The sequence below is a fragment of the Phoenix dactylifera genome, chromosome 3 (assembly GCF_051530095.1).
Source record: "Phoenix dactylifera cultivar Ajwa chromosome 3, Ajwa_hap1_PhDact_Kaust_v1.1, whole genome shotgun sequence".
Lineage (NCBI taxonomy): Eukaryota > Viridiplantae > Streptophyta > Magnoliopsida > Arecales > Arecaceae > Phoenix > Phoenix dactylifera.
The window spans coordinates 1694848-1717687 of NC_143192.1; the positions used below are offsets into that span (position 1 = coordinate 1694848).

The 22840-nt window shown below is 38.1% G+C and overlaps 2 protein-coding genes across 4 annotated transcripts; both read right to left on the reverse strand.

Annotated features, from left to right (window-relative positions):
• Positions 1 to 6204, reverse strand: LOC103714545 (Eukaryotic aspartyl protease family protein). 3 transcript variants are annotated; one of them, XM_008801831.6, is made up of 10 exons: positions 5717 to 6204; positions 5474 to 5609; positions 2201 to 2436; positions 1865 to 2089; positions 1590 to 1725; positions 1442 to 1515; positions 1222 to 1321; positions 1077 to 1134; positions 529 to 600; positions 1 to 451 (listed from the first exon to the last, which is right to left on the reverse strand). In XM_008801831.6, exons 1-10 carry the CDS (start codon positions 6007 to 6009, stop codon positions 240 to 242), a joined length of 1542 nt encoding a protein of 513 aa, XP_008800053.4. In that variant the 5' UTR covers positions 6010 to 6204; the 3' UTR covers positions 1 to 239. The 3 variants fall into 3 exon arrangements, 2 of the variants coding, with proteins under 2 accessions (XP_008800053.4, XP_008800052.4); XM_008801830.6 differs by having other exon boundaries at positions 1077 to 1137; XR_015976019.2 differs by lacking the exon at positions 1077 to 1134.
• An 8775-nt stretch (positions 6205 to 14979) lies between these two features.
• LOC103699897 (wall-associated receptor kinase 17-like) lies at positions 14980 to 22840 on the reverse strand. Its single transcript, XM_089929390.1, has 4 exons — positions 21756 to 22840; positions 20469 to 21461; positions 20089 to 20262; positions 14980 to 16397 (listed from the first exon to the last, which is right to left on the reverse strand). Exons 2-4 carry the CDS (start codon positions 21349 to 21351, stop codon positions 15262 to 15264), a joined length of 2193 nt encoding a protein of 730 aa, XP_089785516.1. The 5' UTR covers positions 21352 to 21461; positions 21756 to 22840; the 3' UTR covers positions 14980 to 15261.

The following is a 22840-nucleotide window of genomic DNA, read 5'->3' on the forward strand; positions in this document are numbered from 1 at the left end:
TTTTAAGAAAGGGAAAAAACAGTGGCCTTAAGTTAGCCACATATCTAAATTTGACTGTGAAGTAATCTGCCATTTAGAACAATATATACAGAAAAATACAAAACAATTGCATGAAATGCCAGGCTTATGCTACCACAAGGTGTACAATGGATCTCGGCCAGTCTTATTAACAAATGTATGACAAATTGGACAACTAACAACCTAGATATGGAGCTGGGATCAGCACATATAAAGAATGATCAAAGAATGGTCAAGGAAAGCAAAAGCAATATCAGAATTCTACTCATGGAGTCCAAATGGGAAGAATGGCTGAGAGGAGGTGTCGGCACCGTGACCTGAGTCCCATTCCCCTTCATGGCCTCTGGAGTGTAATTTTTCGGTACAGGAGGCGAGAGAGCAGAAGAATTCTTTGGATTCACCGGGAGGGGGTTGGAGTCCTCAGATTCGTAACCTGTACTTGAAAAGAAATTATCATTGAAATATGTCCATAACTGATTCCTGATGCTATTTTGTTGAAATTATACTTACAGTTGAACCTCTTCCAACCAAGGATATTCCTCTCTCTATCAAATACAATGCGAAGGCCAGTCATGAAATTTTCTGCATGTCATTATATCGCCTGATTAAGAACCATAAAGACTTCCTTGTTCAACTATTACTACAGAATATTTATTTACATGCTAGAATAAGCATGGCATGATTTAGAAACTAAATCACGATTCTCTTCCTCTGTAGATAAGAAAGAAAAAACATTTTGGATCTTTGGAATGACATGTTGAATTGCTCTACGCAAGTTGACCTCTCAACCAAAAGTATAAGTTTTGATACATCTCTAGGTATATTACATTACATATAGGTAGTTTAACCACCTGCAAGGAGGCCCTCGACATGTCAATCCAACAAAATAAAGGGTCTTTCTCAGATAGTAGTGACCATGTAGAGCACATCAAAGGATCATCGACCTTAGGGCTGATGCTATTGCTCTAACATATAGAAGAGAAACGTGAATGTATAGATTTACAACAATGTGAACCAACATGCATAATATTAACTGAAATTTTAATGCCAGAACTCACGTCCAATTATATTTAGTTTGCTGCTCTTCACAATACCCAAACAATACACATATTCATGCTGCTGCACAGATCCAAAATTTTAAAAAAGGAATTAATTGACGAGTCAAAAGTTAGTAATACGTCATAAATGGAAACAGAGCTTTACCTGGATAGAGATGACAATTACTGGTTCACTAACAGGAAAATGGCTTCCACCTTTTGTTATCAGACTTAGATCAGGAATCTGAATCTTAGTAGCATTAGAACTGCCAGTAACATTTGTATTAGATACTGTTTGAAAATAATTTAAAAAAAAAAAGTTTCTACAAGTAATCATGTCGTACAAAAAATTATAAAAAAAAAAAAGTTCTTTGGAGAAAAAAGACCTCTTATGATAACAATACTCAAAAGGGATTCTGGAATCAGGAATTTGCCGTCTATCTTGCACCTGTGCATTGAACTGAAAAGCAAAACCTATCATCAAATTTATCTTTTCAGAATATCAGATCAAATTTTGTTAGTTTTGTATCTTACACTTTCAGATAGATATGTGTAAGCTGGATCGGCCAAGTATGTGAATGAGGTACCAGTGTCAAAAAGAGAACTAAAATCTGCATCTATGGAACTACTTCCAACACTAACTCCTGTTATGCTGATATTGTATGTGGGGCTGGCAGGCAAATATTTCCAAAGAAAAACAGACAAAATGCAAACATTTAGAAAATTAAGAAGAACAAAAAAATAAATTATGCTGACCCCAATCAAGAACTGAATTGAATCTGAAGTAGGCAAAACAGAGATCCACTCACTGCAAATGGTTTAGGTTGAATGGGGTTTCTTCTTGGTCCGAGCTACCATTGTCTCCAAAACTGATTCTGCCAACACCATCACGTCCAAAGCACATGGAGAAGGAATCAGATGTGAGGCCTCTGCTTGATAAAATACTGGGAACTGATATCTTCTCCATGCCCAGCCCAAAAAGACCATCTGGAGCTGCAACATCCAGAAAGGAACCAGTCTGAACCTGTCCACAACTGAAAAACCCAATTGACAATTTCACGGGATGCAGTGAGATAAAACTGAGATGCAAGATAGGTTTACCTAATAAAATTTAATGGATAAAATATATGTAAAATGTTCATTACCCAAACACTATCCGTGCCTCAACAACTTCAAGACGAGTATCTTCTGCTGTCAAGTATAAAACATCCTCGACTAAAATTCCTGATGATGATGTATCAGCAGAAACATAAGCAATCTTGTATGGACAATGTCTTGTTGCGACAGTGCATTCTCTTTGAAGTTCACACAAACTGCTATTGCAAAGAACCCTCTGGCTTGTCAATGACATATTAGGACTGTAGATACTGAACTCGAAATCCTGTTGACATGATGGTTCATTAGAAGACATGCATAGCCAAAAAAAAGGGACAAAAGAAATCACTTGGTGATACATTTAAAAAATGATATTGTTATGACAACTTCTATACAAAGTACTGAACTACAGGAGTGAAACTGCTCAAGAAAAGAATTAAGGAAAATCAGATTCAGAAGATGGAAACATGTCTGATCACCAAGATTGTAATGAACAATTTTTGACATGACTGTAAATGGATAGCTATGTGGTAATTCCAACCAACTTTGTTTTCTGACCCTACATGCAGAGAGGTTATATTAGTAGCAACCTTACCATTGCTCCAAGGCTCACCCTCTCCCTACTTTAGTAGAGTAAAAAAATATAAAATAAAAGTTGTAGAACAGAAAAGTATTCCTACTACACTTATTAGGGTTCATATTAGCCACATCACCATAATTAAAAATGTTTGATAACTAATTTCATGATTTTTCCTTTAGCAATGATTGCTTGTGCAATGAAAAAACCTGCAGCATGCAATTTTTTTTTCTATATGTATCTTCAGGTTTTACACATAAAACTGAAGTTCCCAAAAAGAGGCTTGCACCACTCAACCTACCTACTTGCAGATGGGTGAGCAAGTGATTCCCATTTTCCAATCTGTGAGAAATGATAAAACTTAAAAGGGCTAAAATCCTTTGTTCCTATTTCCTTAAGGAATCGACACATATATGTTATTAGGGTTCAAAGCAAAGGATTCTGAAGGACAGCAATCCCAGGTAGCAAAAAGGCAGAAGATCATGTAGAATACCTCTCTAAAACAAGTTTCTTAGGCAATCAGGTTTGGATACCTTTGTTTCTTTTGAGGGAAGATAAGACATATTGCAAGTTCCCAGACATTTAAAAACATATAGATTCATAAAGTGTAATATCCCTACATCATTGTGTAAAATTTCATGCTTTATCCATCATACAAATAATTATCCCATCCTCCATTTTTAGCAGATTTACTTATATATCATTGTATTCATGAGTATAACAATGACTGGGACAAATGGAATGAAATTTAATATTGGAGATGATCAGATTAATACCAATATTCCAAGTAAATGCTTACAACATGCATGCCTATGACATAGTATGACATTATTTACTGGGAAATTATTAAACACACAGCATGATGAGACAGATGTCAGATATTATCATCCAACATTCATTCCACTTAGAGGTTTGTGCCATCAGATAAAATATCCAGCAGCATGATATGAAATCATGTCCCACTATACGAACAGCCGGTTGCAAACTAGGCTCAAGACCATTCTATTTCTGGATGAGAATGCCAGCATTATTTCATCATGATGCATATCCATGGTATTCAAGAGTGTGAATTTCATAAAGGATTTTTAATTAACTAATAATTGAAATGGTGAAATTATATTTTTTTGAGCTGGTGTTTCAAGTCCATTAGTTGCAAAAATAGTGAATGCCACAGTCACAGTGAAAATTATACATGGACAGCATTCAACCTTCTCTCATCATGATCATATTGTTCCAAACAACTGTAGAATGATAAAAATTTCAGGTCAATTATGACAGGAATCATGTAGGACTGCTTCACAAGTCAATAAAGCAAACCTCTGAATAACATATTAAACAGAAAGCAGCTCTGTAAAAAAGGTTAAATTGCTTTCATCATCATCATCATCATCATCATTTTTTTTCTGAGGGAGGCGCTGTACCCAATGGTAATAGTTCATAAAAATCCAAGAGAAAAGGAAAGTAAGTATCATCCGACCATGAATATGGAAGAAGGAAAAGAGGGTAAAACAAAGACAAAAAATATTTGCTAATCTAGATCTCTCGAGTCTCAACAACACAACACACTTGCATTAGTCCTCAAAAACATCTCAGACACACTCAAGTAGTGCTCATCATATATAGAAACATCCTTCTTAAACCATAAAATATGGTGCAAGAAGTAATGTCTTCATGAGGGTGAGTATTGGCGTAATGATAAGATTGCTCAATTATGACCTAAGTGTCATGGGTTCGAAACACGGAAACAGCCTATCCCCACATAGGAGTAAGGCTGTGTATATTAGACATCCTCATATCCTGCAATGGTGAGAGTCTCGTACACTAAGTCACCCTTTATGTAATGTGTCTTCAAACTTTTACAAATCAAGGCAATTTATGATAGAGAAAAGGTATGAACCAGTAAGAGCCACCTCACACACATGTTGATACTGTTCAAAATATATGATGGAGAAAAGTAGGAAATTCATTAGGGACTGTAGCCTTCTATGCTCCATGATGAAGATCACTTAGCTTCTTAGCCACCCTAATTCCCTTTCAGAGATTCTCAAAAAAAAGCAACACCAACACTTTATTAACTGAAAACTTATTAACAAAATAAAAGAGAAAAAATGGATTGTTGGTATTAAACCAGGGCATTGAACTTTCCAAACACAAGTAATGCAAATTTATAACACCTCTGGTTATCAGCAAGCCTTTGCACCTATTAGAAAATTATTAAAGTTAAAATAAGAGTTTTACCTTGTTACAGAATATTTCTGCATTTGTGTGCATGTGTGTGCATGTGCATGGATATGACCATTTGCCCACGACCATTCTTCTACTGTCAAATTGAATCTACTACAGCAACTCCAATATGGAGAAATTTAAAAGAAAAATGAAAACGTACATGAATGGTTGTTTGATCTAGTTTAGGTGGAAATAACTAAGACATAAATCATTCATTATTGCAACTACAAATGGTTTCTCGCTATTCCCTTTGACATCTAACTGTTACAGTTCCACAACCAAAGAGCAGTTTTTGCTTGTCAAAGGCATTCAGCATTCTCCCACAGGCACCATGGCATATAGACCCACAACAACAAGAACCATCCGAGCTTCCCCCAATGAAATCCCCCAAACCCCTTTCCTTCCCTTTGATGATTAAACAAAACAAAACAAAACAAAAAGAAGGCAGCAAAACAAAAACTAGATTTGTTCAAATTAAAGGAAGAAAAGAAAAATAATTCAGGGGATAAAGAACTCATACGTTTCCAAAGCTGCCTGAGGTGGCGGGCGCACAGCTGCTACAATCGCAGGGCACCCAAAAGAGGTCGCTCCCCGTGTCAAGCGCCGCCATGAACGTCAGACTCGGCGTCCCCACCGAGACCATGGCGTAATGCAAGCTATTCCCAAATCAACCGATCGAATTCTTACTAAAGAACTCCAAAAAACGTACGAACCCTAACCCGGAAAGAATCGAGTAAAAGGCGAATCAAGGGCGAGGTCTTACAAGCCCAGCGAGCTGATCTGGCGGGTGGCATTGCCGTCGGAGAAGGTGAGCGCCGGGGCGGCGCCGGAGAGGGCCTGACCACGGTCGTGGCCGGCGAGGGCGGCGTAGTACTCGACGGTGTCCTTCTCCGGCCACCCGCCGGGGAGGTTCTTGGCCCTGGATTCCGCCCACCGGCGGACCAGGTCGGAGAAGCGGTGGTGGAACGACAAGCCCAGGGCGGCCACGGTGCCACCGCCGCAGATCAAGAAGAAGAAGACCAAGAGAATAGAAGAGGAGGAGAAAGCAGCGGCCATGAGGAGAGGAGATCAAGTTTGGGGGAGAAACCCTAGACAGAGAGGCATCGATGGATCGATGGAGGGGGTTTAAAACGGAGCTCGGGTCGGAGAACGCGTCGGTTTCGTGGCGCGGCGTCGTCGACGTCGTCGTCGAGCGTCGCATGCCGCCTATAGACGACGCTTCTAATTAATGATCCGCTCCTTTTCCAGTCCGGTGGCCGGTGGTGATCCCTGATTACTCAAAGTAGAAAACGGTGGGTCCCACAAGTCCACCTCACAGCGCCGACGCCGGTGGGTCCGGCCGTGGATTGTCACATATTTTATTTTTAATCATAAGAAAAATTATTTTTTTATTTTCAAGGGCATGACAGGGAGGATCTAAAGTTGGACCAATATGGTGAAGTATATTGTTCATCCTCTTGGCTTTTTAATACATTAACAAAGGAAAGTTGTAGCTAAGAAGTTGATTGAGCCAATCAGTTTGGTCTAGATCTCATAGTATGTGACAAGACAAAAAAACTAGAGCAATAATAGAGCACACATTAATTATGTATATTATTTAGCAATACAGCGTAAGATCATAGTATAATTAGCATATAGCTGAGGTGGTTGCATCCAAATATCATAAATACGGGTGTTCTGAGATGGAAAACTCATGTAGATCTTTTCACGTGGATGGTTGGATTAGAAATTGAAATAAAAAGATATCATGAAAAGATATGATTGAAAGACATGATTGGAGGGATATGATGGTAGAGAGAAGAACCTCTTTATATGTAACTATTCATGGAGAGATAGGTGAAGGGAAGCAATTTTTTCCATAAATGACTATTAATAATATGTAAATATGCCAGATTAGATCCCAAGCTACTTGCTTTTCTTTTTATCAACACAACTATTTTATATACTATCATTCTCTTTTCTTCTTCCTCTTTATTTCTTTTCAAAAAAGTTTGTATTTCCAACCATTCTTGTGTAATCATCAATCTAATGACAATCACACAAGGGTTTATTCTCCAACTCAAACTATTAATAGTGGTTTCAAAGCAAGATTCATGATGAAGAAGACGAAGGATTGAGAATTCAAAGCATCAAAGTGAATCAAACCTCTACTTGTTTGATTTCATCTAACAACTAAAATCTATGAGTTAGTTTATTTTAATTTTTTTAGTCATTAGTAAACATAGGCATGCTATATATTTTGAGTTATTTCTTGTGGAGCATAAAATGAATAGTTTTGATAGATTTAAGATAGACAAACTTGATGATAATAATTATCATATTTGGCAAAGAAGAATCATCTACAATTTGATATATGATAAGATCTTGTTCGGCTTTACTACCCTAAAGCCTTCATTAGCCAATTATAAAGATACTGTGGCCATTAAATTGAAAGAAGGGCAAGAGGATAGTGATAGTCTTGCCAGTGTTACAATTTTAAATTCAATACAAGTCCATCTCATTCCTCTCTATGAGGATTACAAAACCTCAAAAGAAATTTCGGATGCTCTTGAGACTAAGTTCTAGCCGATTTCTGAAACCAAAATACAATTGTTGATGGATTAGTTTAATGGGTTGTGTATATTGAAAGCGACAAAATTATTAACCATATATTGTTACGCCCCCGATCTGAGATCGTGAGTTGGGGTCTCAGTAACTGCTATATACTTATAGAGAACTCTCTCCACAAGCATACAAGACATCTCAACATGATATCATATATAAGCAGCAGAATAAATTTAAATAATAATATTCAAATTCTAAATTAAATAACAAAATTAAAAGTCTTACAAAACTAATGATATTCCAAAATCTTTCATCAACTTTAAAATAAAATATAGTCTAAATAAAAATGTCAAAATTTTGTCTCTAATCGCTCTCCTATGATAAATTCTCAAATCAATCCAGTTCTTGTAAAAAATAGTAAGAAATTGTATAATGAGCTAGACAACTCAGTAAACAATAAACACTTTAACTAGATAAATTAAGCAATATAATAATAATAATAATAATAATAATAATATGCTAAAATTAAGTATGCAAAGTATATTATTTCAAAACCAAATCGATACACTATTAAGTCATTTCAAATTTCAAATTTTATTCATTTCAAAATCAAATTGATACACTATCCAGTCTTGTTACATTTCAAATTTTGATCATAAATTAATTTCTTTTAAAACATTAAGATCATCCCGATAGCTATGAACTATAACTACATTTATACCCTATGACTAAGCCAAAATATGACTCAAAAATCATCAAAATGCCAATATATAACCTCCACTAGCAGGGTATCGTTATGCCAATATATAACTCCTACTATCAGAGTCTCGAAGTACTAGTGTATAACCCCCACTGATAGGTTATCGATATACGAGCGCATAACCCCTACAAGCGGGGATATCGATATACCAGTGCATAACCTCTATTGGCAGGGTATCGATGTACTAGCGGGATATCAATACATTGTCAGGCTGTAAAATCATATTAAATCAAATTCTCTTTCCATAAATCAGTTTCATGCTCCAAATCAAAAAATGCAAAATCATTCGATATCAAGTTAATTAAAAATAATCCATAATAAAATCAATACCTTCGATCATGCATCAATAATATTCCATAATGAGAAATATTCAACAAATGAATACTATAATTCAAGTTCATAAATCACGAATAATGCGACTCAAAACTCAATAATATAAATATTATATAATTTGCTGATAAATATAGAAAATGGGTTACATTACTTACCTTACAAATGCAATCCAACTAATAGATCCAATCAATTCCAAAAAAAATTTCCAGAGCCTAATATTCAAAGATTATATTTTTTATTAAAATTTTATCATAATTTTTTAAAAATAAAAATTCTAAATTTCAACACCCACACAAGGCTGACCAAGCAGGACTGCCCAGCATCCCGGTCAGTCCAATCAAGGTGATTTTATCGAATCATGCTCGGATTAGGACACAAATGGTTCAATAGAGATCGAGGATAATCAAAACTAACAGTATTTGAAAAGGGCTAGGGTAAGCTAGCATGTCATTCGATGACTCTGGATCAGGGCCATTCACTAGGGTCGATTCAAAATTATTGTGAAGAGTCTCTGCCGGATCCAACTGCCCTGGAGAGAGTAGAAAAAAAAGCCCAGGTAAAAAAAAACTTTGTAGAGAGAGAAACAAAAGAGAGAATAAAAGAGATAAATTGGGGAAGAGAGAGAAAAGAGAGCAAAAAAAAAAAAGAGAGAGAGAGAGACTGAACTTTCGCTCTCTGTTTTGTTTTGTTTTGTTTTGTTTTCCTTTGCCTCTTTGGCAAAGTAGGAAAACTTTTTTTCCTCTATTCGCACCAAAACCATAGGGCTGAAGGTTGTGGTGGTGTCTATCAGCCAGAGGACCAACGGGTGGGCCACCATGAACGGCGGCCGGCGGCAACAGACGACCAATGGTGGAAGAATCAACTGAAAATGACTAAAACAGACTTCAGTCCAAATCCAATAATGATGGCTTCCTAGCGACCAAAACTCCGGCTATGGTTTGCAACCATGACGGGAAGTCGAGGGAAGGCGTCGGTGACAAGCTCTAGTGGCTAAGATGGCCAAAAAAAGGGGAAAAAAGAGGTGGTATCATAAAACAAAAAAAAAATGGCATCGCCCTTCCTACTCAAAATTCATAGAAGAGGAATGGTGGTTGATTACCTAGCTCTAGTGCAGTAGTGACTGTGGCTCGCCGAGAGATCCCAATAGAAAATCAAGAGAAATTCGAGGGGTTTTGCCGGCAGTTGAATGGTGTTTGGGCGAGATGATTAGAGGGAAGAGGGGTTCCTTTTATGGATTGAATCTAGGGCTCTCCCCATGTCCGACGAAGTTGAGGAAGACGACAGACTCCTTCTAGGAGTTGCTTTTTCCGTCTCATGTGCAAGACGCCTGAGATGCAAATTTTTTTTCCGATCTTGCCCTAAGATTTGTGCTGGCTCATGGGCTGGTCAAAGAACCGGGTCCTTACAAATAATACCGTTGTTTCACAGGCTTTAGTCATCATTGACGAGGAAGGATGACAAGGAGCATCCCTACCACAAAGTCTAAATGCAAGAGTAGAGCAAGTGGTTAGCTAAGACCCAAGAGCAAAGAAGGGCAGCACTAGAAATCATCTCCAAGTAAAGCCAGGTGGTTCAACCGTGAGATGAGAAGCAAACATTTTTCCACCTCTAGTTCTGATTTAGCAGAAACTAAATTTCCTAAACAAGGAGAGTCATCATCTAGGAGGATCCTTAAACTCGATACGGACCACTTGGCCACTAGGAGTAGGGCTAGACAGGGTCAGGAGCAAGATCCGCCACATCGAGAAGCTGAATTATGTGCCAAACTTATTTACATTACTTCTCTCCTTTGACATCATTTTGAGTGATTGGTCCTATTGGGCATGCCAAAATCTTACTTTTCTCTTTTCTGTTGAGATGGGATAACAAACGTTAGCTAGGTTGGATAATTGCATGGGCTTGCCACTGGCTTATTACCAAAATCAAGAGGAGAAGATGCAAGTTCAATTGTTGTAAATTGTTAAGAACTTTTGATAATCAGAATGCTACCTAAACTACTAAATACGTATCCCCTCCACCCCTTTTGGCATTATTAATGGAATATCCTTAACTATTTTACAAAAAATGGAACGAAATGAGATTTGATTGTTCCTCGGTTGAAAAGAGATGTCTTGAGCAATCAGAGAAGCACTTTGATAAACAGATTTGATATCTGGTGAGCTAAAAGAGACAAAGAAGCAACAATGGAAAAAAAAGAGATTCATTGTTCTAGCAAAACACCCATTTCTTATGCAGTTTGTCTTCTTTATACCCCTCATTCTTCCGTTCTATAACCATTTTGTAAACATACCCCACTTTAATCCAATTAGTTACAGACATTGGCCCACTTTTGACGACGATTGCTTTTGTTTTCAACTTGAAGAGGATCCTTTCAACATTTCATTTCCTGTCTGCACCTATTTTGGTGTAATGAATTCAGGATATTCCAATGCAAATTATTTACTTGTAACTTTATCTTCCTCAGCCGTAGGCTCATACTTTCTCTGTATTCTTTCTCGACCCCCTTTTAATTGTTAATGAGCAGGACCTATTGTCCTCCTTACAATGCCATATATTGGCCAATTATATCCACTTCCTAATGGCCTCCAAAGTGCCTCATGGCAAATGATCAAGACGTGGTGCAAACACCATGTATACACTTAGAAATTAATAAATACAATAATCGATTAGGATACTTGTCACTGCTGCAGTAGATGACTATGCATCCTACTGAGTCCAAGCGTAGACAAGAGCCTGAGTTCAAGGCTTTGCATCCCTCCTAGCCTGACCAGGTTAAGAAGTTTGCCTAACTCATACAGGAGCTTGCGGGGATGGTGGCTTTGGTGCAATTTGAGATGTTCGACCATATCGGAGGCATTCTGCTGCTTTATGGTCTTGTTAACCGCACTCAAAATAAGCCCTCCAGAACCAACGACAGATGTTCTCAACATGGGAAACTACTACATCTTCCACATTGAGGTCCCCTTCCTGCTCAAGGCCGGCGCAATCCTTAGGCAACTGAGGCGGTTGCCTAAGGCTCCGGCCCAAAGAAGGTCCACCGTAGGGAAGGTCTTAAAGACAAAACAGAAAGAAAAAAAACCTCTTAGTGAGTTCGCCTTAGGCTGGTCCACTACAGGAAAGGTCTCAAAGACAAAACAGAAAGAAAAAATGCATCTCTTAATGAGTTCGCCTTAGGCTCCTAAATGTATTAAGCCACTTCTGTCCCTGCTATGCCTATCATCATTCCTAAAATTTCACTCTCCTGGGTTGGTTACCTGGAGGTTAAACACCCTGTTGCCCACCAAGTCAAACCTCTTTTTCAAATTACGGTCCCTCTCTAAATCAACATTTTCCACCCTGTTGACCACTTACCTGTTTCTGGCTAGTTGTAGAGTCTAGATACCAGCTCAGATCTTTGGCCTTAGCCCCCTATATCTTATTTGTTATTTTGTGGATATAGATTGTTGTGGCCTGAATACGTACCTAGAAATTGCTTGAATTTACTTGGGGCTTTCCATCTAGCTATGTAGGTGGCACTTCTAGTATGGCTAGTGCTTCTTGGACAGTTAATAACCAGTTGCAAAGAGGTCAGAAAGCTTGCTAGTTGCTACTTCCCATGTACTTCTCATAGTATTCTATAACAAAAGCATTTCCTCTATAAAAGAGCTTCAATAGTTTTCCCGACCCAAAAATCTTCCTAGGAACACAATGCTATTTCCTTCAGGTGAGCTATCTTTCATCTTGACCTATGGTCTCTATACATTTATTAATATGCATATAGGAGAGAGGACAGGCTCTCTCTCTCTCTCTCTCTCTCTCTCTCTCAAGAAAAACTGGGGGAGATCCACATTCCAAGGCTCAATGACCCTTAGTCTACTTTTTCCTGGAATAGTTTAAAATTTAATTTTTTATAAATATTCTTCCATGAAACTTTAAAGCATCTCTTTCTTCCCCTTCTTTCTCTCATGCAAGGTGGAAAATAAAGAAACATGAGACACATTTATATGGAGTAAGACTTTTGAAATACTGTGTAACCTCTAAAAATTATTTCACGAAGCCTTTCCATGAACATCTAATACTTTCGGGAAAGTCCAGAAGAACATATTAAGTTGTATCTAATTATTTTATACAGGAAGTAATAGAAGTGATCAAAAAGGAGTACCAGGTCATCTTCTCCGAGTCTAACACCGTTCTCAAATCCTTCCTCAAAGTCTCCTATTTTCGTCTTCCAGCAAATTACATCGTTCTTGCATAAAAGATAACTCCGATTTTATTGTTTTCAGTTCCCTTGGTATTTGCTGCTATCGCATGGGTGTGCTGGAAAGAAAGGAATAGGAGAGTTTTTTCTCAACAAAAATGCATCCATTTCCGCTACAGCTCTGAAGAGGCTTTGTTTATTCAAGGATTGGTCCTCTCTTTGCGTCCATAAGCTTCTTTCTGAATCTGTCAAGATTTGGGACAAAATCAAAAAGCTCTCCTCGTCATCAATTGTCTTCTAAGCTGTCAGATTTTCAGCAAGCTTTCTGGTTGGAGACCTGTCTCTACGATGTTCCCATCCTATGGTTCTCAGCTATGATGATTCTCTTCTGTATTGCTGCTACTCTCTAGGATGATCACTTTTGATCCCATGAAGATCTCTGTTTCTGTAAGAGTTTCCCTCTTGTTCACAATTTCTCCATGATTCTCTTCTGTTTTTCAGAAGATTGGTTCCCTTTCTGTATTGCTGCTGGCACGATCATCCTGCCTCTACATCTAGAACAATTGAAGACAGCATAAATGTTGGAGCCCCAGCCTCTCTGTTTCTACTTTGGAGGAATTTGGTCCAGAACAGAGAAATCTCAACCAGCTGAAACTTTCCATGCTGCAGTTTTCCAAAAGAGATTTTTCTTAGCAGCACCCATGTCTGATTTTTGGAGCTTGATTTCTGTTTGCTCACTCTCCTCTTGTGTTCTAAATGCTGTCATTTGCTAACTGCTCATTTATTTCAGCTTGACCAGAAGAACGGTTAGGCAGATCTATCTGGATTTTGGCGGGCCCACAACAAAAACATGAGGATCTGAGGAGGTCAATCTGGACCCGAGTCAGCCATGCTCCGCTGTACCTTATGTCTGATTACTGCATGTGGAAAGATTGACTTATACAGGGCCGGCCCGAGCCCTAGGCGACTGAGGCGGTCGCCTAAGGCCCCGGGCCAATGGAAGGCCTCCGGGAGCAGAAGCTAGCTACGAGTCTTCCCCCTTGATGGAAGGGAGGTGGAGGGTTTCCTGGCCTGCAGGGGGCAATCGGGGAAGTTGGGGACAGTAGTTTTGTTTTGGGTGGAGAGAGAGAGAGAGAGAGAGAGAGGAGGGATTTGGTTGGCTTCATACACACCTGAAGCCACTCTTATCTTTCATCCCTTCTCTTTTTTGGTTTTGGTCTTGGTTTTCCTTCCCTCACATTACTCCTGATCCAGCTGGGCCATCAGGAAGAAAGATAGGGGGATTGGAGATGGACTTCTTGGAGGGTGGAGATTCTTTTAATTTTCTCCTCTCGGTTTCTTCTCCCCTCTTGGGTGGTAGAGAGAGAAAAGGAGGGAGGGGGTTGAATGGCTGTTGTGCCGTGATGTTGCAGTTGCAGCTTCGGTGCTCACTTGAAGGGGGAGATGGTCTTTAGCAAAAGAAAAGGAGGGTAGAGAAAGAGAAGGAGGGAGGGGGGGTTGAATGGCTGCTGTTCCGTGATGTTGCAGGGGCTGCTTGGGTACTCACTTGAAGGGAAGACGGTGGGATGGGACTTTTATTAATTAGATGGAGTGAATTTTCCATAATAACCCTACTTTCTCTTGGACAAATTTTTTGACCGTGAAGCGCCATGGGATGGCCTTTTTCCTATTCTGCTCTTGCTTCACATGGTAAACACTATTGCCAAGAACAGTTCCATGGCCCTTTTTTTTTAAGTATTTTTTTTAATATTTTCATTTAAGAATTATATTAAACTGAAGAGGCTTTTTGTCGACCTTTATTAGATTAATGCATCTTTGTTGAAATAGTGTACTTGACAGCAATCTATTTCCATAACATTTTTTTAAGTATTTTATATTTATTAAAAAAATTATTATTTAAAAAAAAGAGGCCCCATTTACTGAATTCGCCTTGGGCCCCCAGATGTATTGGGCCGCCCCTGGACTTATAGTATCTCCCTCATGGAAGACCAAAGCAAGGCACACAAAGCTTAACCTTCTCCAATCCATTTGTATTCCTCACTCATGGATCTGCTACCATGGATGACACCTCACTCATCATCGAAACAGATTGATTCAATGGTACTAAGCAAAACTCATCATTTGGAAAGGCATTGATGATTTCTATCCCTTTGGATCGAAAACAAAGATCCAGTTCAAATCACTTTCCATCCTTGCAGTCTGCAACAGTATGTCATGGATAAATTTAAAATTCAATAGTACAATATGAGATAATTACATCAATAAGTATATAGCAAGATCACTAGTTTATTACATAGAGCTTTAGTAGTACAAGACGTAAATTAGAGATAATAGCAAAATGCAAAGTTCAAAGAATAATTTGATCATCTGCTTAGGAAAGTAGAGAGTATCAATAACATAGAAAATATCTCAACAACTCTCTACAAAGAAAACAGTTTCTCATAAATTCATCACCTTGGAAGATCCATGGAAGCTAACATATTTCTAAATCATATTATCCACTTTCCTCCTCAGCACATCCATTTGAAGGTCCAATCTCACCTGGCAAGTGTTCCACTTCATCCAGATTTTGGGGAGCCAGCTGTTGCTTATGGAACCTCCTTAGCCCTTCTAACTCCATGGAAACTTCTTTCATAGTTGGCCTCTCTTCTCCTTTCAAATTTAAGCACCTCCTCGCAAGTTGTGCAACAATAAAGAGTTGCTCTATTCCAGCTTCCTCTACAATTTGAGGCTCTACTAGCTGAAGAAGGCATTGCTCATCAAACATCAACGTAAAATACATAGCTAAATTCCTCTGATCTTCTGACCTAGCAAAAGAGACTGGAATCTCTCTGGTTAATAGCTCTACAAGAACTACCCCAAAGCTATAGACATCGCTCTTCTCTGTTAGCTTGCTTGTGTGGAAGTATTCTGGATCTAAGTATCCAAATGTCCCTTGCACGAGGGTGGTTACATGTGTTTGATCAAATGGGACTGACCTTGAGGCTCCAAAATCTGATACTTTAGCTGTATAATTCTCATCTAACAGTATGTTTGCGGACTTAATATCTCTGTGAATGATTGGTACTGAAGCAGTTGAGTGTAGATATGCCAATGCTTCAGCAGCTTCTGTAGCTATCCTTAAACGAACTTTCCATGGCATTGAGTAATCATGACTCTCACCATGGATATGGTGGAACAGAGTTCCGTTGGATATGAACTCGTACACAAGTAATGGAACTTGGGTCTCTAAACAGCAGCCCAAGAGTCTGACAACATTTCTATGATTGATTTGAGAAAGGATGAAGATCTCATTGATAAATTGCTCGATCTGGCTCTGGTCAACAAATTTGGGCTTCTTGATGGCGACAACATTCTGGCTTGGCAAAACACCTTTGAATACAGTACCATAACCACTGTGACCAAGGATTTGGTTCTCACTGAAGTTGTTGGTTGCCTTTTCTAGTTCTTTTAGACTGAAGATTTTCAGTGCCGCATTAGAACCTTGACTTAAGTTTTGCTGCTGCAGAAACAAGCCTCCATTTTGTTGAAAGAACTTTTCTTTCATCTTTATTAGTTTTCTTTTCTTTGAGACCCAGTATGACAACAAACTTCCAATGACTAGAATAAACGAGACGCTTAACCCCACACCTGCATATAAGCAATAGAAACTTTAGTTTCCAAAAATATCAGTTGATGATAGTTCTTTCCGGTAAGCGCAAGAGATGCTTTTATTGCTAAGGTTTGAAATTTAAAACAATGCTAGAAATTTTACCACTCTAATTGTAAGCTCGTTTGTTCAAAAAGAAAAAAACATAAATCAATAAATACTTCCGCATGGCATTATCTTGATCATCACATGTTAGATTTGAAGCAAATGATACATCACAATTCTGTAGGACCAATTAAATTCTATTCCTCTAAGGATTAATAACATATTTAGAACATCTCTACATCTCATTAAACTTCTTTTCGAGAAGAAATACAAAAAATTGACAACTTTTGGAAAAATAAGATAATTTGTTTGTCAGGCACTTCCTATTGGAACTCTACTCAATCATGGCCCTTTTGATTAGGTTTTATCTTTTAGTATTTGAATGCACGTCCCATGCACATCATAATCCAAAACCAATATAAGGTGGGCATATCATACAGTATTTCCTAATAATAATAATATTTTTTAAAAATGATAAAACTAATTTGTTAGGTGGTTACTTATAATAAAAGTCCATTATCTGAAATTTTAAAAACTTTAAATCCCTTATATAGTTATTAGTTGTTACGAAACTTCTATAATGTTTACAAAAATTATGCAAAGATTACATCGTTCTGACAATATACATACACATCGTTTGAACTCTTATAGATCCATCAGAACATGACAAATAGAAAATAACTTTCTTTCTTCCCCTAACTTTTAATTTCTATAACTTTCCTTCTACACTAGAAGATGGCTGTTTAGAGTTAAAAGGAATTTAGAAAAGTTACTACCTATGAAATATTAACTTATAGGTTGCATTTTCAGTGCATTTTTATCTTTGGAATAGTGGTGTCATGAAACTATATAAAGTTCCATTTCTATATGAATCCACTGTTTTATCCATAACAAAATAGATTGAATAATGTCCTTAACAAAGCTCAAAGCTTGTGTCAGGTGAAGAGTAAGGTTGTGCACATCCTTGATAAATTTTGCTTTTATAAGTATGGAGGTTAGAGCTGCTTCCAAGGGGCTACAAGTAAGACCCTAGTAGACTTGCTAAACCTAAATAAAGCACATATCCCATAATGTGCTACCTCAATAATAAGAATCCAATGTATATTGTGAATACTAATATGTGAGTTTTGATTAATTAAGGTCAAGGTTTAATTCTCTTAGTTGTTCAAGACTCATAATTTTTGTTCAAACCTTAAGTTCAAAGGTAATCCACCTAAGGCCTGCAATATACTAAATCCAAGTTTGTTTTCTCTCTATCTTTTTTATGCTAGTAATATTATTATTTGCAAATAAGTGGAGGATTTTTTTACAGTGTTTTCTAATAATATTTGTTTTTAAAATGATAAAACTTCATTAGATAATTACTTCTAATAAGAAGTCTATTATCCGAAATTTTAAAAAAATTACACTCTTGGGCAGTAATTAGCAGTTAGGAAACCTCTAAAATGTTATAAAAAAAAAATTGCAGGGTTGAATCATTTCTGAAAAGGTACGTATGCAATATTTGAACTCTTATAATTCTATCAAAACATGAGAAACAGAACATAAATTTATTCTTTTGACTTTCTATTTCTATAATTTTCCTTTTCTATAAGTTTCCTTCTATACTATATCTTTCAGGATACGGTTCTTGATTAAAGGTAATTAAGAAGTGCAATCTTATATCATCTTTGAGTTGAGTATTTTATCCTGGGGATAGAGTTTCCAAGAGTCCTTTTACACCTCAAGGAGGAGAAATTATTGTCTTTACAAAAGCTTCCTGGAAGTACCTTACCCAACTGAATTTTCTCTTTCTTTTTCTATACTGTTTTTGTACTTCTCTCTGTTCCTTTGAAATAGAACAGTAGGGCAAAGGAAGGAAGACTTTTAGCAAGATGGTTGGTTGGGGGATCATCGGCTGCATGTCTTGATTCCCTGGCTCATCCAATTGGCTAAATTAGAATAGCACGAACTAGGATTATGCTTCTATGGAGGCTGGCTTGACGAAATTGGGATAAGCTTTAGATATTTGCTCGTGGAAAAGGAGCAGAAGGCAGCGAAATTATCTTATATTCTATGTCTTGGTCAACTGACCAATCAAAAAGATAGGGTCTTATGGAGATGAAATAGTTCTTGGTCTCTATAAAAGACTAGTGTAATTTTTTTAAGGCAGGAGTGCTTTCTCCCTTTAGATAGATTGTTTGGAAGAGCAGTTCACTGGAAAACATCTAGTAGAATATTTATTTACAAGTCCTTTCTGATCCCTTGTTTTCTGCTCTCTCTCCCCTACCTTTCTCTCTCTTTATGAAAAGGCATATGCATCACATATGCTAAAACTAGTCTTTATATTAATAATGTATAATGGAAAAGGTTTTGATGTCAGTTTTATACTACTACCCAAAGCTTGAAGTCAGGCCTCGACATAATAAAAAAGTAAAAATGCCTTCCTCCACATGCCCCCCCCCCCCCCCCCCCCCCCCCCAAATCCTAATATCTCTACATCCTAGATAGGAGAAAAACAAAAAAGAAAGAAAGATGCAATCCTCCTTCTTCAAGTTCCACTTCCCATGGGCTGGAATATTGAGCGCATGGCTCGACCCTTTCAAATTTTCTTGTTTTTTTTGGAGGGACCCATTTTATGACCTGTTGGAATTTTCAGCTACATAATGCAAGAATTAATTTATTCCAGAGTTAAATAGCAGGTCATTACAAAACGCATATGATGCTTTCATAGGGCAACATCAGACACTATAACTAATAAATTCATAGGGCAACATCAGAAAGGAAATGCCACCTCACCAACCACCATTCCTCTCCTACCAACTGCCCCCACCCCACACAACAAAAACAACAACAACAACGAAAAAAAGATATAAAAAAAAGAAAGAAAGAATTATACACGCCCTTGCAAATACGGCTTATTGCATATTTATTCTTATTTCTATTTTCATATATAACTCTTAAATTATTTTGTTTTTGTAATGGTACCTTCTAGTTAGATTTTTTTTGTTGATAGTACCAATAAATAATTTTTTTCAGTATAAAATAGATTTGATTGCCCTTTTTGTATTCAGATTCTTGAAAAAATTATTCAAAAATAATAGTTCTTTACAACATAATTGAATGTCAAATTTTTTTACAGGTATTGATGTAAATAGATAATATTAGCATTTTACACTTAAAATGAAAATTTTTATATCAACGTCGTTGATTAAAAATCTTGCAGAATGGATGTTATTGTAAAGATAGAATAATTTTACAAGTATGTATGTAAATAGTGTTTTTCAGAAGGTAAATATGCAGTAAGGCATATTTACAAGAATATATATGCAAAAGACCTAAAAGAAAGAAAAATAAATGCTTCATTTGGTCTCTTTAAGGATCATATCAGATTAATTAGGCCTGGACTAGGTTGAATTTGGCCCGACTTGGCAGATGCACAAGTCTAGCAATCACCAAGTTTATGACAAGGTTATCACATAGATCCCACATGGGGGAGTGGACCAACATGGCAAACCGACATGTGTTTGCTAGTAGTATTTCCAACAGTCAACATCCGACCAAATAAATCATAAATAAAAACATATAACTCTAGCCTTTGGGCGTAACTTCCTATTTAGTAATTATAAGAGAATTTGAATATGTTACCCAATGCAACATCCAGTGAGGAGGGTGTCTCATTTTCCTTCTTCGTGCAGCCGCTTCCCTGCTTTCTACCATCACCATGTTTATTATGCGGACAGGGGCAAGAAAAGCTTCCTGGCTCGTTGATGCATCTTCCCACGCAAGGATTGCCCTCTGGATCCTCGCACTCGTTAATATCTTGCAAGAGCAAAAATATATTAAAGTCAACAAAAAAATTGAGGTGACAAAAATATATATTAAGGTGGAGTAAAAATAAAGGTAAATTAACAAGATCTGGTTGCAAACTGGGTTATAATCTATAGTGAAGTGGATCGTCATAGCTCCATAATTGCATCCCCCGTCTATTTGGAAACAGATTCCAAGTTCAAAAGTATTGGTTATACCTGTACATCCATTTTCAATGTAAGGATTTCCGTAGTATCCTTGGCTACAATTGCAGCGATACCCAAACCCATTGGTTGAATTGTAACAATAACTGTTGTTCCTGCAAGCATAGGTTTCCATATTTCTTCTCGCTTCTTCACATGTCTTATTCCCAATAGCCCAATCGAACACCATTAGGTAAAGATCATGTGAGAATATGCCGGACATAACATCTGGCAGCATCTCCATGGAGTATGTGAACTTGCTTTCCTTAACAAAGAAGGCCCGGCTGCACCCTATCCTTACGTTGCTAATATTGATTGTGCGGTACTTGCTTCGGACATCAGCAACGCTTTCCAATAACATGTTGAAGCTCTTGAGACCTTTAGGGATAGAGGCCTGACAACAGCCCAAGAGGTCCAAGCAAGATCCACCGTTCAGAGCGTCAACAGTGGAGTCACAGAAGGCAGCACAAGACGAGGTACCAGAAGGCCCTTGGAGAAGTACCTCAGCCGCACAACCAATAATCGTCAACATGTTCCCCGAGCTCTCTGTGTCCGATATCGTGTAGGGGGTTCCCTTCAGGTCGATCCAGCCGGATTCTTGTTTGAAATTCCCTTCGCAGCTCTGACCAATAGCACCAACGTAGATGCTCAGATTGCCTTGCAGCAGCGAGATGTCTTCAATCTTGTAAGTATCGTTGCCCAGCTGCAAAATTGGAGAAGTGCCATTGCAGCCTATTTCGAAGCCTTTCATAGCTTTACCGGATAAGCCGAAGGGGTAGGGAACGTTGGCACAAGTCAGCGGAGATGATGAGTTCTCTGCCCCCGACGTGTATGTACCGAACGATGCTGCCGCCAGTAATAGCAGCAGCTCAAGAATCAGCAACGGCCCGGAAATCATGTCTCTGGCCTCTCTGGCTACTCCCTTCCCTAGCAGGATTAATGTCGGTTGCGGTGGCAGCAGGGCTCTTCTTGTTAGAAGGCGGAGGCAAAATCAAGGAGCACTTGGTACTGGAGAGAAGTCATTGAAGTCAATGGGCAAATCAACAGGCAAAAGATGCAAGAAAAATTGTGAATAAGAGTGCCATCATGTGTGGTCTGAAGTCTGAACATGGAGTAAGTGGATAAAAGTGCTGGCCATCATGTGTGGTCTGAACATGGAGGATTAGAGAAGCCTTTGCAGTCAACCGGCAAGTCAACGGGTGAACGTTGCAGAAAATTTGTGAAAAAGGGTGCCATGTGTGGATAAGAGCTCTGTTATTCCAATCATAAAATAAATTATACATAAAAACATATAATTCTCACCCGAAGCAGGCTCCAGCAGCACCGTTTCTCCCTTTTTTGTGTGTCTTCTTCAATCTCTCTGTGCAGGCCACACCTTCGGCCTCACTAATATCGACCTCTCCATCCACAGCAGGTGTTTGGAAGGAAGGGAAAGAAAGAAAGGGAAGTGACTCAACTGATTCGAGTTGGGGGGGATCAAGATAGACCGGAACTAAGGAAAAAACGATGTTAATTTTTTCCCCTTTGATCTTTCTTCCTCTTCTTCTCCTTTTGTTTCTTAAGGATGATGGGCCTTAGAGATGGTGGAGAATCACATCCACAAGAAGCTGTTGGGAGAAGTAGGAGGATAGAGATAGAGAGCGGAGAAGGAAAATGGAGGGGGTTTTATTTCTTTTCTTTTGTGGTAGGGTTGGCTGAATTGATAGGATTGGAGAGAGTTCCTCCACCTTTAAGCTTCTGAGAAGACTGCGGAGTCAATATTAATGGATCTGGAGGCTAGCTGCTATCATGCATGCACAAAGCTAGAGATAGAAAAGGGAATGTGCAATTGAGCAGGCAATGGAACCGTAATAGTATAATTATTTGATGAGAAATATTGAAAAGCTCAAAGCTTAGCCTCCATATAACTGTGGAGAAAAGAAAAGCGTTGGTCCTCGTGGTGTGGAACGGTTACTTTCTGTCGGTCGCTCTCTCTGTGTGCTTTACGAGTTAAATTAGTGGGCCAGTTTCGTAGAATGAATTAGACTAGTCAAAATGGATTTTCTTTTTCTTTTTTTTTTTTAAAATTTGGGTTTTTTTTGTTGGTTTATTTACAAGAGGGGTGTTTGCTTCTCGTTTCTGACAATGGGTTTTATTTTTCTCGCATATAGATTTTGTGAATGGGAAAGTTTCTACGTGATGGGATATTTAATCATGATGATTTTGTTCCAAACTTCCAATCAGAGCTTCTGTTTCAATTGGCAGATATGTGATTGGTTTTGATAGGCCCACTCATTGTTTGGACTTTACTAATAATGAGTAAAGGAAATGGAAGAGTAGGGATGGATACAACGAACGGAGCTCGGGTACGGAAAAAAGGATGGGAGCCACTAATAATGTGGAGCGAT